General features: G+C 43.7%; 1 protein-coding gene across 17 annotated transcripts in view; it reads right to left on the bottom strand.

The window, feature by feature from the left end:
• LOC122251464 (uncharacterized) overlaps nt 1–15,271 on the bottom strand; it is a 66,032-nt gene that overhangs the window by 13,036 nt on the left and 37,725 nt on the right. For 8 of the 17 annotated variants that reach the window (XR_015191049.1, XR_015191050.1, XM_086536882.1 and 5 more), the window contains exons 2-4: nt 1,732–4,499; nt 1,225–1,357; nt 411–461 (exon numbers count right to left, since the gene is read on the bottom strand). Coding sequence is in view for 14 of the 17 variants with exons in the window: in XM_086536882.1 (XP_086393008.1) it covers nt 411–461; nt 1,225–1,357; nt 1,732–4,305 (2,758 nt within the window). In the remaining 3 variants the exon portion in view is untranslated. The remainder of the gene's footprint in view (nt 1–410; nt 462–1,224; nt 1,358–1,731; nt 4,500–15,271) is intronic. The other 9 variants (XR_015191051.1, XM_043013451.2, XM_086536883.1 and 6 more) reach the window with 3 other exon arrangements.

The raw sequence follows: 15,271 nt of genomic DNA on the forward strand, positions 1-15,271 counted from the left end.
ATACTACTTGGGGAAGGAGAGACCCTTTAAGACGTAAAACACACTGATAATAAACAACAGCAGCAGTCGTGAGTAATTGTGACGGTAAGAATGATTATTTGAGGGAGAGGAGGGACAGCCATTCCACAAGAGGAACTTTATGATTGCAAATCCACTCTCATGGCTCTCGGCCAGTGGCATGGCTCCACCACAGCACAACAGGTAGAGGTTGCACTCGAGACAAATCAAGGACTAGGGTAATTGGGGTGTGGGGTGTGGGGTGTGGGGTGTGTGTAGACAGATATGCTCCCTTGTTAAAACCCCTTCAGGGGAGGCACTGAACAAACTTGGAATGGAATGTTAGGAAGCAAGAATTGTTTGATCTCATTTTTTATCCTTTTTAGTCAACAGCACCCTTCTTACACCAATACCTTGGGATTCCTCCTCCTCCTCATCCTCCTCCTCTTCATCTTCCTCGGCCTCTGTGGTGGATGCAGGAGCTTGAGAAAACTAGCTTAAAAAACATCCTGTCTCTTGCTACACTAATGTCAATTTCAGGACTTACCACCAAAGCTCATACTCTTTACATTTACACATCAAGCAGAACATTTATAATGTCTTCTTCCTACTCTAAAGACTTTTTTTTGTAGCCCAATGTGCTTCACAGCATAACAAAAATATTTTAAATCAATCCATTTGACTATACAATTATTGATGAAACAGAGAAAGCAGAAAAAACATTAACCATACACTATACCGTTTAATAATTATGACACTTACAAAACATCCAAGTGAAACAATTAACATTCAAACTGACTGAAGTAAACAACATTGAAAAAAAAATCCATTTAATTTTTCATTGGCACAATGCAATCCTAAATAACCTCAAACATGTCAAACTAAAAACAACTAAGATAGTGAAGATAAGGGGAAAAACAAAAGTCAGTGCAAGAAAAAAAAAAGGACCATATAGTACTTTGTGATAAAATGCTTACATACATAAAAAACAAATACACATATATCAATCAAGTACTACCATCCTCCCTTGAATGGATTGCAGCAAAATAACCTAATAATATTTTTTTTTATGTGATGCTTAAACTTTAATAATATCATAAAAAAAAGGCTGCACTGTACCAGACCATCAAACACACAAAATCTAATGGCCTAAAAACAGCAACCATACTCATATACAAGGAAAACTCTGTGATGAAGAAGACAAGATAACCAAACTCATATACACACCTGCAAAAGCAGGAGTTCCGAATTGCTTTTCCTCTTCATTTTCTTGGTCCTGCTGCTGTTTTTCAAGCTCTCGTAGTCTCAGTTCTCTCGCTTCTGCACGTGCCGCTCGTCGTTGGGCTAGCCGGGCCTCAGCCTAGAAAGAAAAATGCCAGCTTGAATATAATGTTCCTTTCAAAACATGTGGATTAGTATACGCGATTCAAAAAGCTTATCACAAATACCTAAAATATTTTCATCCACTTTAAAGTGTGTGTATTCACCAGGTATACACCATTATTCACACCAAACTACTCTTATCACTATTGTCCTCGTATTACTGCATGTCATCCCAGGACCCAAAGCATCCCAATCTCCTGTGATCTAAACAAGCAAGAGAAACAGTTGTCTGATAGTTATTGCAATGAAAATGCAGAAAAATGTTTTTCTGTGAAGGTTTACAATAATTCCGCCAGCATATGCATACTAATTAGGAAGCACAATACAGTTTACCTTTGAGTAAGGACTTACTTCATCATGTGATTGGCACACAGCTACTGCCAAGAACCTGTCTCCAACAGGATCAGGACTTGTCAGAGAACCACTGTCTGCCTTCAGTGGCGTATTTTCTGGAATTGGAGATTTCAGTCTATTTTTGGTTGGTGTACCTAAACTTGGAGAACTGGTTTCCTCTCTAAAGTCTGTGGTTACATCCTTCGGAATGTGAAGCCCAAGATTTTTGCCTTTACTTGTACTTGAGTTGGTGGAATGTTTTGAAATTTCTGTTTCACCCTGTGTATCATTCAGGCTATCTGTTATATTATCTATTTTTTCTGTACCTTCAGCCTCACTGCTCTCAAGACAAGACTGATAGAGAACAGTCGATTCATCATGGGCTGAGCTGTCCTGAGGCGGTCTATCATCCACAACATCCAGAACATTCTCTTGATTTGAAGAGTCCTCTTTCACCAATGCTGTTTCAGTAGGAGGGGTAACCATGCCCTCTTCCTCACTATCAACAAAGGAATCATCTCCTTTGTTAGCGACACTGACACTGTCCTTATTCTCACGCAAATCTACTCCAGGCTTAGGTGATACAGGGAGGCTGTAGTAGCCACTATCCTTCACTAATTCTGTTCCTTCTTCAGGGTTCAGCAGTGAGGTCTTGGCTATGTCTGGAGAACTTGTGCTGTTCTTCAAGCTAGTACTGCTTTCAGGTGACAAGCTACAGATCTCTGCCTTTTTATCAATGCTATCAATGTCAATTACTTCTGTTTTGATATCACTCTCTTCTATACTTTTCCTAGGTGTATCAGGAGCCGTATCATCACCTCCTGGGGAATCTACTGGCAACTCAGTCTCAACTCTAAGGTCTTCTTCTCCTGCTTTACAAATATCTTCAGAAAGACTGGCATCTTGGCTGTTTGCAAGAACTTCTCCTAATGATGATTGGCATGTCTTCAAGGACTGACTGTCTTCTGATTCTAAGCCTTCCTCCTCCTCTGACAATCTGTCCAGTTCTTCATCCAAGAGTTCATCCAACTCCTCATTGAAAGCATCACTAGAGGTAGTTGATACTCCCGACAATTTTCGAACAAGCTTCTCCTTTGATAAAGAATTTTTTCTTTCAACTCCTTTAAGGTCAACTGTAACATCATCGTTACAAGCTTCAACCACTGTATTTATATTAACAGCACCTGCATTTTCCTGCATTAAAAATGCCTCTTCATATTGGGAAGAACCACTACTAATTTCTCTTTGTACATCCCTAACATTTTCACTCTCCCCAATCTTCTGTACCATGGCAACATCAACCGATTCATTCAAGAACAGATCAGATGATGGTGATTTACCTTGGTCAATCAATTCAATTTCTTGGTTACTCTGTCCTTCATCTACTTTGCCATCAAGCAAACCAGATTTATGCTCCTCAGGACTATTCTCTTTCCTGTCTCCACTGTCTGCTTCATCCCAATCTTCCTGGGCAGAATCAAAGTCTTCATCACTATCTTGGCTGCTCAGCAAGCTTTGGTCATCCTTAATGTGTTCATCCTCTACCTCAGGTGTAACTGTGTCCCCACTGTTACCATTTTCATCTGTGTCACTTTCCCTTTGAGGCAGACTTACTTCCTGAGTTTCTTCATTACTAGAGATCACAACCATTGACTTATCTTCTTTTGTGGTAGAACAAGCACTAGCACTAGTGGTATCGTTACAAGTCCCTTCTGTGTTTTCCATATCAGGGAATTCTTTGTTTTCAATGTTACTACAAGTTGCTTCCTCTTCTGGATTTCCATTCATATCAGCATATCTCTTAGAGTCTAACTTCTCTGATGAACAGCTACTGTCCAGCTCTGGAGGAGAGAGATCCTTTACACTAATTCCGGAATCTTCTTGCTCTTCCTGCTTAATATCAGGGCTTGGTTCCTCACAATGACTAGCATTTACAAGATTGTCTGTATTTTCTGATGATTCACTTACATTTGCCAGTATTTCCTCACCTGTGCTTGCTTCGTCTTCATCAGGTACATTAGAATCCTTGAACAAGTCTGTGCTTGCCTCAAAAACATCTTCAGAGAACCCACCAACAACATCAAAACTTTTTCTGGAAATATCACCATCCTCATAATCCAATCTGCTTCCACTTTCTTCGGATACACTATCGTCCTTATTTAAGCTGACCACTCTCTCCTCGTCGATCTGGACATCGATTTCCAAGTCCCCTTCAATGACGCTGCCCTTTCCTCTTGGGCTACCGATAACCTCTTCTTCAAAGGACACATCAAAACTTGTAACCTCTAGACTGGGCCCTGTTTTCACCGAGCCATCATCATCAATGTAGAACTCTTTGTTGTGTAGCTCCTCCATGTCTGTGACAAAGAGATTCTCCTTCCCAAATGACAGTTCTTTCTGCTTTGCATCTTTCTCTTTCTTTTTCTTCTTACCTGATTTGGAGAAAGAGGGAGACAGGGATGGAAGAGAGGAACTGATGATCTCCTCTTTCCCCTTTCCAGCCTTACCTCTCTTCTTTTTCTTTGTATCATCTTCTATTTCCTCCTCTTTCCCCCTCCCCTTCTTCTTAAACATCGGAAATAATTTGCTCATTGTTCTGGACTCTTGAGCTGAATATCTGTCAGCCTGTGAAATTACATGAAGGTCTTCTGTGGAGTTTTCTTCACTTGTCAATGATAATCACATGAGCACAACCTGTGTGTCACTTGTTACAACAAGTTATCTTTTTCTTAATCTTAACTCATAAATACACAGTAGTCCACACTGCATTAAGTTTTATATTAAATCTGCAAAATAGGAAGAGAACGAAGTTATGAGATTCAGCTGCTAACCTTCACTCAGTCAATAATCATCACTGTTACCCCACACTATCACTAGTGATTTTCCTCAATATCTTATATTCTCCTTCTGTGCTCTGGTGATAAGATATAACAAAATATTTTTAAAATTTATTTCACAATCATTTGCCGATATATATCCACATTTTGAAATCCTTTTTTTCAAAATTATTGTGAAATTATGCTTGTAAATACTACTATTAAAATCATAAAAAAAACAATGCAAAATCTTTCCCAAATTTCCAATAAATAAATTCACTCTCCATTCATATGAAAAGGCACTTTTTCCAGACTAACAAAAGCATTCACCACAGCCATTTCAGAAAATTTCAGCAACCAATAACAACATATCATAAGCATTGGGCATTTCACACAATACTTCAATCACTCTGTATATATGAAACGAGGAGGACAAGAGAGCTAGGGTTAGTTGTAATGATGGAATTAAAGATAAAAACACAAGGAGCAGGAATAATAAGGACAAATGAAAAGAAAAAACAAATAATGACAAATAGAAAAAAACTAATGAAGAAGAGATCAAAGTGGAAAAAAACAAACAAATTCTTTTTGCTCTTCACTAATACAAACTTCAGCAAATTACCTAACGCCTTTCAATCATCCAATCCACTTCTGCCAAGCCATCCATCATCTGACCCTAAAATCTAAGCACAGCAACCTTGCAGCAAATGACCTTTATCAAACAACTGCCTGGCATGTGCCCCTGCGTGGAGAAAACTGCAAACTGCCCCGTCATGGCTTTAGTGTTTATCCTGGCAATCACAAGGGATCAGAAACTCGGGGGTTCCTCACTGACCTACATCTCTTCTTAATCCTCGGGCGAGATTTCTCATTAGCACTCAACAGAAAATGGGATCATTTACTTGGGCCTCTTGAGGGAAGAGGAGTGTGGTTGCTGATATTCGGAAAACTTCAGGAAAAACGAATTGGGGAAGAGAAAATGAGAAAATGGGAACCAAGAAAAACAGATAAGGGGGGCAAAAGAAGAGACGTAAAAGCAGAAATAAGAACAGGGCATGTTAACAAAGTAAGGAACAGAGATTGAAAAAAGAAGGGAAAAGTAACTCATCATTACAACAATTATGTAACATACACCACTGTGACTTCCAGATAATGCTTGCAGATATATATGCCAAACACAAACACACACACACAAATAAATATATACTAAACACATACAAATAAATAAATATTGTAAATAGAAAATCATATATATATCTTATACATGTATATAGATAGGAAGATAGATTTAAAAACAGACAAACAGACAGATATGCAAATGCATTACACTTCTCCAGCCTCATTACTGCAACCACATATTGCCATGACGCAATCAGTGGCGTTATTCATGCAACCTGGTTTCAGTAACTCGAGCTACGAGCCGCAAACAATCACTGCTTACTTTCCGAGGTAACCAAAGCCCATTCTATCAATACTAAAAGCAAGCAAGCACCGGTCGGTCCCCGCCCAGCCCAGCAAGTCCCAATCCCCCAGTCACTTTTTCTGCCACTCGGTGACACAATAAACCCACCTGTCTAATGTGTTCTAACTCAATAAAGACAGACTCGCTATCGCATTTACAGCAGTCATCTACCACTAACAAAACATTGACTGCCATATAACTTGGTATCGAGAGAGTGCCGTTAGATTAAAAGAATTCCAAACTATTATGATATAGCTATCAATAATAGTTATCATAGCCATCGGGCATTATCGACTTCATTATCACCTACCTACATACTGCGTTACCCGGAAAATCAGCATGTATAGAACAGTCACACTTATGTAAAACAACCCGAATAGGTAGACCTTAAAAAGCAACCTATAATACCTAAAATTTCAGTCACTAATTGATTCTGCCCCCCCCCCCCCCTCTCTCTCTCTCTCTCTCTCTCTCTCTCTCTCTCTCTCTCTCTCTCACCAGCTGTCTTCCCCGGTGTGGGGGAAGACAACCAATGCTGAGTCATCATAACGAGTTTTATCTGACTCCACATTTGGGACGAAACAGATAAGATATTTATAGATATCTTTTTGAAATCCATATTTTAAAAGAAAGGCAGAAAATGTCAAGAGCTGTAACGCTAAAAACTACATTGCCCTTAGAAATCCAACGTAAACGGAACGTGACAAACAAATATGTGAAACGAAAATACAGCGAGAGAGAGGGAGAGTGGGTGGAAGGGAGGGAGGGAGGGAGAATCAGTGAGTCAGGGGAGAGGTGGGGGGGGGGGAGAGTTAACACCTGCCCTAACCCAAGTTCCACCACATCGAACGCTAAGCATTACGATCTATCGTTCACGCAACGACATAACAAGTCATAACAAGGAAAGATGTTTTCATAAACCCCCCCCCCCCCACCACTCAAATAGCGCCCCAACGGTCGATCTCCTTGGGGGAGTGGCAGCAGGCTGGGGGTGGTGGTGGTGGAGATGACGTCACCTCGAGTTTTGAAAATCGTTTGCTCGACCGCGTGAGGCGTGTGCCCGGGACCAGCGGGCACGATACCCAGAACCGAGCGACTCATGCACGTGGCTTCTTTGTCCTGTGCTGGGACAAGGCGGTCAAATAAATGTTGAGCACACTCGGAGTACACATTCACTAATGAATGTTTTCACTTTTATTTCAATATAGATAACAATTTCGGTACCGATAACGCAACGTAACTCATTTTCCGACGGAAGGAGGGAAACGAAGAAAATTATCCTAACACAGCACAGTGCGTGCGTGTGTACGTCTGTAACACACACAAACACACAACTCTAAATAGGTCCGTTAACTATAATTACTCGAGACAGGAAGCGACAATGCGTAGGTGGGCGTAAGAACGCCCTCTACATACAAACAAACATTCACACATACCCACACATGTACCCCCTCCCCCTAATATCCCTCCTTTCCCTCTTCCGCGCCCTGGCCTCAAGTACCAAAACAATCGTCACGCAGACATAGCGACGCCCTCGCCAACCGAAAATATTATGACGAGCCGCCACACGAGCACAGCAATGCACTCGCACTAACACACATCGGCATGTACACATATTGACCGTCAAATTCAAACCTACACCGTCTGCTCTCGACCGCAGCTGAACCGTCCGCATGCCGGCAAATGTGAAGGATAGAAAGCCGCACTATGAACGCTGAAGATTTGTTCCCTCGACTTATGTTTTGGTTTCTAGACAATTTTGGCAAGGTTGCTGCCACGCACTGCGGTATGGAAATTATCTTCATTCATGAGGAGCATCGTCTTATGACTACCAATACAAGGCTACATCAATACTTAATTTTTTTTACGGAAGTATTCATTCATTACAACAAAACCACCACCGCCATATACATGATATAATAGTACTCGTATTTAGTATCAATATCAATACCAGTAATAATAATGGCAGTAGTAGTAGTAGTGATGCTAACCAGATAAAATCATATCCAAACATTTTTAAATATCACTGGAGGATGATAATGAGCGATATGAGCGGCGCCCTTCGCCATACACAATGGCAAGGTGTGACTGGCAGTGACCAAAGAGGTTCCCCGAGGCCGCCACGAAACAAACAACCGGCCAAGGGCGAGGGGCGGGAAAGGGGCGGCGATGGGCGTAGGGGAAGGAAAGGAAGAAGGGTGGGGGAGGGGAGTAACTGCGGAGTTGTTGACAGACTTTTTGTAGAAAGGAGAGGAAGGAAGTTGTGGACGTGGGGGGGGGGGGGAAGAGAGGGGAGGAAGGGAGAAAGTGATTACTTATCGTGTCACAGCTTTGTCCGTACACTGTTGTGTAATCACCGCCAGAAGCGCTAATAGCCCCTCTACAAGTGAACAAACACCACCACATTAACCCTTCGCTATTTGCGGCAAATAAACTGCCGAATAACAGGCACAACGATGGTCAGCGAAAGAAAACAAAAGAAAAGCAGAAGGCGAACTGGAAACCCACCGATAAGGTAACGAGCGCTATCGGAAAAGGAGACGTCTCAGAATGTCAAGAAATGGGAAAAAATAATACAATATAAAAAAATAACGAAAAGGGATTAAATGTAGTGGATCCCCTCGTTGCCCCTATAAAAGCAAGACAATAAAAACGGCATCTTTCTGACAAACCGTATTATCGTAAGGAATATGATATTTCAATGGCAATGAGCCTCTACATTTTTTATAGTTATGATCACTGCTAATAACATTACTATGCCACACATACAAGTTTATATATATATATATATATATATATATATATATATATATATATACATAATATATATATATATATATAATATATATAAATATATATATATATATGTATATATATATATATTTATATATAAATATATATAATATAATATATATATATATAATATATATATATATATATATATATATATATATATATATATATATATATGTATATATATGTATATACATTTATACAATGTATATATATATATACATATATATATATATATATATATATATATATATATATATATATATATATATATATATATATATATACATACATACATACATATATACATACACACACATATTATACACATTTCTTTCTGCGGTGGTGTTCGTGGCTCCAAACATGGTCTCGTGTCTAAAAAGCGTTGCCCAAATGCTTTAATATCCCCAGAATGTGCGCACGGCAAGGCACGCTTCCAAGCAGAAACGACTTCATTTAGCATTCTGCATTGCCATTGATTGCCCCCAAACCCTGCCGGGGCTGGCGTGCTTATAGGGTCTGACAGACATTTCGCCGTGGCCCGGGCCTCACGCCCCCAGTAATGAACGTTTCAAAATGGCGTTAAACGGCATTGTTATAACGGTTTTAAACGGTTATGGGTCTTTAACGCCGAAAATGCATGTCGCAACGCTCTTTAGATCGCGCAGTATATGGCATTTGCAACAATATTACGTCAACACCTTCATTTACATAATTAGTATTCTTACGGCGAGACAATGTGCCTGTCTGTCGTAACATTAACTCTTATGTCACCAAACTGGCAAGACAAAGACAAACTCTAAAAAAAAGAAAGTTTTGATTTGATCGAACTCTCTCTTTCTATGCAACCACCGTGTCACAGGTCGTCTAAACAACACCTCATCAACATAGGCCTACAACCTTATACAGCTAATGCAAGGAGGTAGTGATGGGTGTGTGACGTGCAAGTGTGGCTACGTAAGACACCTGGGTTTCGACGGCGCTTACACCTGTATTCTTACACGAAATCACACCTGCCGATACCGGTGCGAGGCTGGGGGCTGGTGGCGCTTTTGGCAGAAGTGGTGTTAATCCTAATGGTGGTGTTGATGGTAGTAGGCATCGTATTGGCGGTATTTAAAATGGTACTGGGGTTACGAGGAATGGTACAGGTGTTACTAGGAATGATACAGGTGGTACTGGCGGTACTAGAAGTGTTATTAAGGGTCCTAGGAGTGTTTACAGTGGTACTGGTGGTACTAAGAGTATTGTTGTTGGAGACTTTTGTGGAAGTGATCTAGATAATATATGAAACCTCATGCACCGCTAGCTTGCACGAATGATATCCACACCTGTTGTTGACAAGGGCTGAGTGGCAACACGGGAAGACGAAATCAGTTAGTTGCAGAGGAAGAGATAAGAACATCAATCATCTTATACTCTCAATTCAAGAGACAGAATGGTTTCGATCGAGAACTATACCGCATTCTCTGGTATTCGAATCAGAAACGCATTTTCGGATGTCCGACGTGCATGAAGATAATACAAAAATGGAAACAATCACGGGAAGATGAAATACTCATGACAGGGCGACATGAGAATTCACTTTAATATGAGTGATTAAAGATAAAATCTGCCGCGTCAATATCTAAGGTCACTGGCGTTAACATAAGTGAAGAGTAAGAGGTAACAAAGGAGAACAGGGTGACGACGAACCCCGGGCAGCAGGGGGAGGCTGGGGGAGGGGCGGCGGCCACGCAAGAACCCGATAGAAAGTCGAGCGAAGAGATGATAAACCTGTCGTGCCAAGTGCCCGTCCTCACGCCACCTTCACCTGGCACTCGTCTGCCACAGGGTCATCACAGTCGCGTCTACAAACACACGTACAGGCTGCCTGCCCCACTCCCGGGAGCTAACCAGTCCAGCAGGCACAAGCACACGGGCCACTCCGCCGATTGCAGCGCAAGTTGTTGTTGCTACGATACGGGGCGAGGTCGCGGCAGCGAGAGGCGGAGGGGGGAAGGGGGGAGGGGATGCCCGCGTGGACTCCCGCTACCTTCGCATCCATCATCGAGACGCGAATCCTAAGGCGTCCGCTGGCCACACCGCCCTCTTGCACGTAGAGACCACCGTCCGGCCAATCATCACTCAACTCTCGTCCTTACGACCAGCAGAGGACAGAAATGACTCGCAAAAGGGATTTTTTTTTCTATCAGCAGAGGAGATCCCCGGGCACGTACTCTTCGGCGCACGGTCATGCAAGGTCTCGCTCGTACCCTGGTCACTCGCCCTCGTCTTGGGCAGCGGGAGGGGAAACGCAGTACTTTCTCCCATGGCCAGAATACTCGGCCCCACTCGCCGTTAACGAATTCAAGCCACGGGTGCGACTGGGCGAACCTCCACAAGGTCACCAAATACGGGAAGCGAAAATGATATCAGAGGCAACATGGGTCCTCCAGGGAAGTGACACGAGTAGAGGATTGAGAGGGGGATGTGGGGCAGGGAACGGTGGTGGGTATAAGGAATAAGAGAGGAAGGGGTGGATGTTAACGAAGGAGACGGGAAAGGGGTAATAAAGATGGCGAGAACAAAAGAGGAAGGAAAGGCTAGTCAGATTGAATTGCAACGCACCGTCTACAAAAAGATATGTCAAAAAGTCACTCCCTCTCCTATGCAAACATCCAGTCGAAGAATGCAGTCCGCCTGTCACCCGGGCAGGAGACCAAACTTTCTAAACTACTTAGCGAGCGAGCTCGACGGCAGAGCGCGCTTTGCGAACCTTCCCACCGACACCGCGAACCTCACCGGCCCCTCCAATAAAAAGCTCTGGCCCTCCGTCGCCGGCACAACCACAGCTGCGAGTGCTGCTCTACCCTGCGAGGCTCTTGCCCAACAGCTCCGAGCGTGTTGCAAGGGCTCCCCGCGGGAATTGCCATTTAAACGCTCGACTAAAAGCACATTTAATAGTTTCCGGGTTTTTGCAACAGGCCAACACAATGGGGCCTTTACTCTGTGCTGATTCAAAAAAATATATCATTCTTTTTGATCTTATCTTTTCCCTACATTGTACTCTGCTCGCTCGAACAAAAACATCCTTGATTTAGTGGTTCATCTAGGAACATACAAACTGTCTCGCCACTTTGCATTTCCTTCACGCACATGATTTGCCCACCCTCCACCTTTCCTCCTCTTCCCCCTTCCCCTTGATCCTGCACAATCTCTCAGGCGATCCTTCTTCCTCGTCCTTCTTATCGTGCTTTCTCCTTTCCTTTAACCAATCCCTCTTGCCCTTAAGACTTGCCATTCCACCCCACCCCCCCTTGACTTCTCTGACTAATGTTCCGCCCGGCCAGTCCACCTCCTGCAGGGGTGACTCAAGTGGCCTCCGCGCGACCTAGCTCGTTCCGCCCTCCTGACCCTGGCCTCCGTCACGGCCCAGATCGGGTCATCTTAGAGAAGGACCAGGCCAATATTCAGTCACGCATACAATGAACTCGTATAAAAATAAATGTAGACAAATCATTCACTCGGAAAGAGAGAGAAAAAAAAAGATTCCCATCGTTTATTTCCGAGAGACAAGACAAAGGAAAATTACTTAAGGGACCACATCTAATGAGCCACAGGGAGGCGGCTATGGCAACTGCGCCCGTGGCAATCGCGGCGCCCGGCGTGAAACCTCGCTTTCTCTGACCTATCAATATTCGCTCCGGCAACACCCCTGCACTCCTTGCTTGCCGCCCGACGCAACGTAAGCCACCTGTACCACGTTCTTGACTGTAAACACGACCTCCTCCAGATTTTCTTTTGTCATTTTCTCTAAAACCTCAAATCTTCCGGTAGAATTATGGCGTAACAGAAAATCATACCCATCTCACATCCGAATACGAATTGCGCATTTTGCAAAAACAAATCTCCACCAACCCAGCAATAATTCCGTCAATATACAAGGCCGGCATGTAATACAGATGGCACACAGTAAATCAAGACAGGATGGATGGAGCAAGACGAAGCGAACCCGATAGGACCGATCTCTTGCACTGCACCTTTACCTCTCGTGCGTCACCCAAGCCTCCCTCACCCTTAACCGAATCGGTGCCTTGCCCACTTGCAGGTCACACTCCATCCTTCCCCTTCCTCCTCCTCTTCCAGTCTTCCTGTGACCCTGCTTGCAATCCTAATTCCTGCCTTACCCCCGTCCCCTTCCTCCCAGTCCCTTTCGACGCAACCGCCATGACCTGCTTTCGGCCACACTCGCGGGCTTGTAGACCGCAAGGCAATGCAAGGCAAGCACAACCAATCCTGCTTTCCCTCAAACACAACACAGAGATCAAGTTCAAGAGATTGGGGGATCGAGAGAGGAGAGGAGAGGAGAGAGAAAAGAGATGGCGATCACTAACAACTCCCCCTCTCCTCTCCGCCCAGCAACCTATGAAACATGAAACACCTTCATTTCCAAGCAGAGCACAGTTTGGCCAAGCTGCTTGTCCCGCGAGCAATTCACGACACGCACAGCAAGACTGTGATTCATCCCCCTCCCCCCCTCCCAGCTTGACGTGACAGGCGGGAAATGCAACCAAAGTGCCAAATGGAATGACGTCAACCTAAAACCTAAATCTTCCGAGATGAAATTTCACGAATGAAATCTTTCCCCTTTCCCATTCCTTCAATGCCTAAGGAAATATTGCGAAAGGCACCGAAAAAAAATAAAGTCAAGGAATCATACAAAAATAAAAATGAGTCAATAAGATTTATCCTTGTGAATTTCGTGAGACAAGAACTATAATAATTATTTCGTGCTGCCAGGGGATGTAAATCATTTGATGGAAAAATAAATAGTAGGCATATACATATTTGTGTGTGTATGTATACATGCATTCGCGCACGCACACACACACCCACACCTATGAACGCAGATAATAATGGTCCAATGGTGCACCTAAATTCAGCCTTAAGCCAAATATACACAACAGTATCTTATCACCAAAATAATGACAAGACCATAAAAAAGCTCTTCAGTCTACTGATTACACCCTTCACCTTTCCGTCTTGATTTCAGATCTCCATATCGCATATCCCACATCGCCCCCGCAGTAATATCAATCCCAAAACCCTTACCAGGCATCTGGGTGAGTGTCGGCATACACGAAGGGGTTCAAAGTCCGCGAGGATATGTAAACACGTCAGACAAAACGCAACTCCTAAAATGCTATCTGGGGATAATCACTTCCAACACGACCTACATCCTGCATGCAAGGAGATCCTTCTCGCACGCACTCGGACGAGGCGATGCAGCCTGTCGCAGGACGCACTGTCAATAGGGAGCGCAAGAAACACGACACCGAAAGGCGGCTCAACCGCACGGCCCATGGCAAGCACGACTCAAGCACTGTCACAGCTGGCTGCTCCCCGTTGTTACCTTTTCACTAACTACGTTCCCCGTGAGCACAGTTCGTAACGCAGTGCCAATGAGCGAGCCGTCTTACCTGGCAGGTGGTGCCGTCAACCGAGTTCACGCTCGCCCTCAGGGACGTCTCACCGCCGCAGAAGGCTTGCACCTCCATCTCCCTCACGAACACCTGTGTTTCAAAGCACACGCCACCAAAGCTTTAAGGTACAAGTTCTCTCTCCAGCGAACACACGAGCTCCCGAGGCTCGCCCATGCCACAACTACGGCTACACAGGCAGCGTGGGGTGGCGTGGGGAGAACCTGATTAACCTGAAGAGGTTGTTTGCACACCTTTCGACTGGCGACGCATGCCCACCTGTCGGGTTATTACACAAAGCCAGGCGTCACTGCCCGTCCAACCAGCGGGGAAGCAGTTCACCGCCATCAACCTGGAGGCTGGACCATCGCCTTGCCGTCAACGCTTGTTTAGGCTGTTTAGGATAACCACCCTCTCCCGGTCGTTAGCAGGCCTGGATCGCTAATAACCCTTCACAGTACAAATTGCCTGCACCTAGTGAAGGTAACGAGCTGTTTTGACTACGCCTTTAACCTTGTTAGCTGACAAGACGTAACGACCAACACGTTTTTCCATAAAAGGAGAAGTCATAAGACCTAGATCGCCCCTAGCAAGGGCAAGAGCATCAATTGATATACAGTATATTGCGCGTGTAATCACTCATCGGTCTACAGTAATGCTCAACATTTTTTTCCTAACGTATTTTATAATTCCCCTTCTCTCTTCCCTATTTCTTTTTTAAAGCAAGTGTCGGATGAGGACATAGTAGAAAAGGCAAGTAAAGTAAGCGTATGAAAATCTGCTTGAAGCGATACAAATGGGCAACACACGAAAATTCTCACTTTTGTCCCAAATTCTATGCTAACATGTACAAAATCCGTCCTCGGCCTCTGCTAAACTTCACGCTTTGAAAATTCATATTCAGATCCTTGCAATGAATGTGACAGTGACCATTCTGCAAAACTGCCATCTCGCCAAAATGTACACTTCGAAATTCAAACGCAAATTGTGAGATTAGAAACCCATTGCGTCCCTACCCCCCCCCC

The sequence above is a fragment of the Penaeus japonicus genome, unplaced genomic scaffold (genome assembly GCF_977035675.1).
Source record: "Penaeus japonicus unplaced genomic scaffold, GWHDUDI00000001_assembly GWHDUDI00000005, whole genome shotgun sequence".
In the NCBI taxonomy this organism is placed as follows: Eukaryota; Metazoa; Arthropoda; class Malacostraca; order Decapoda; family Penaeidae; genus Penaeus; species Penaeus japonicus.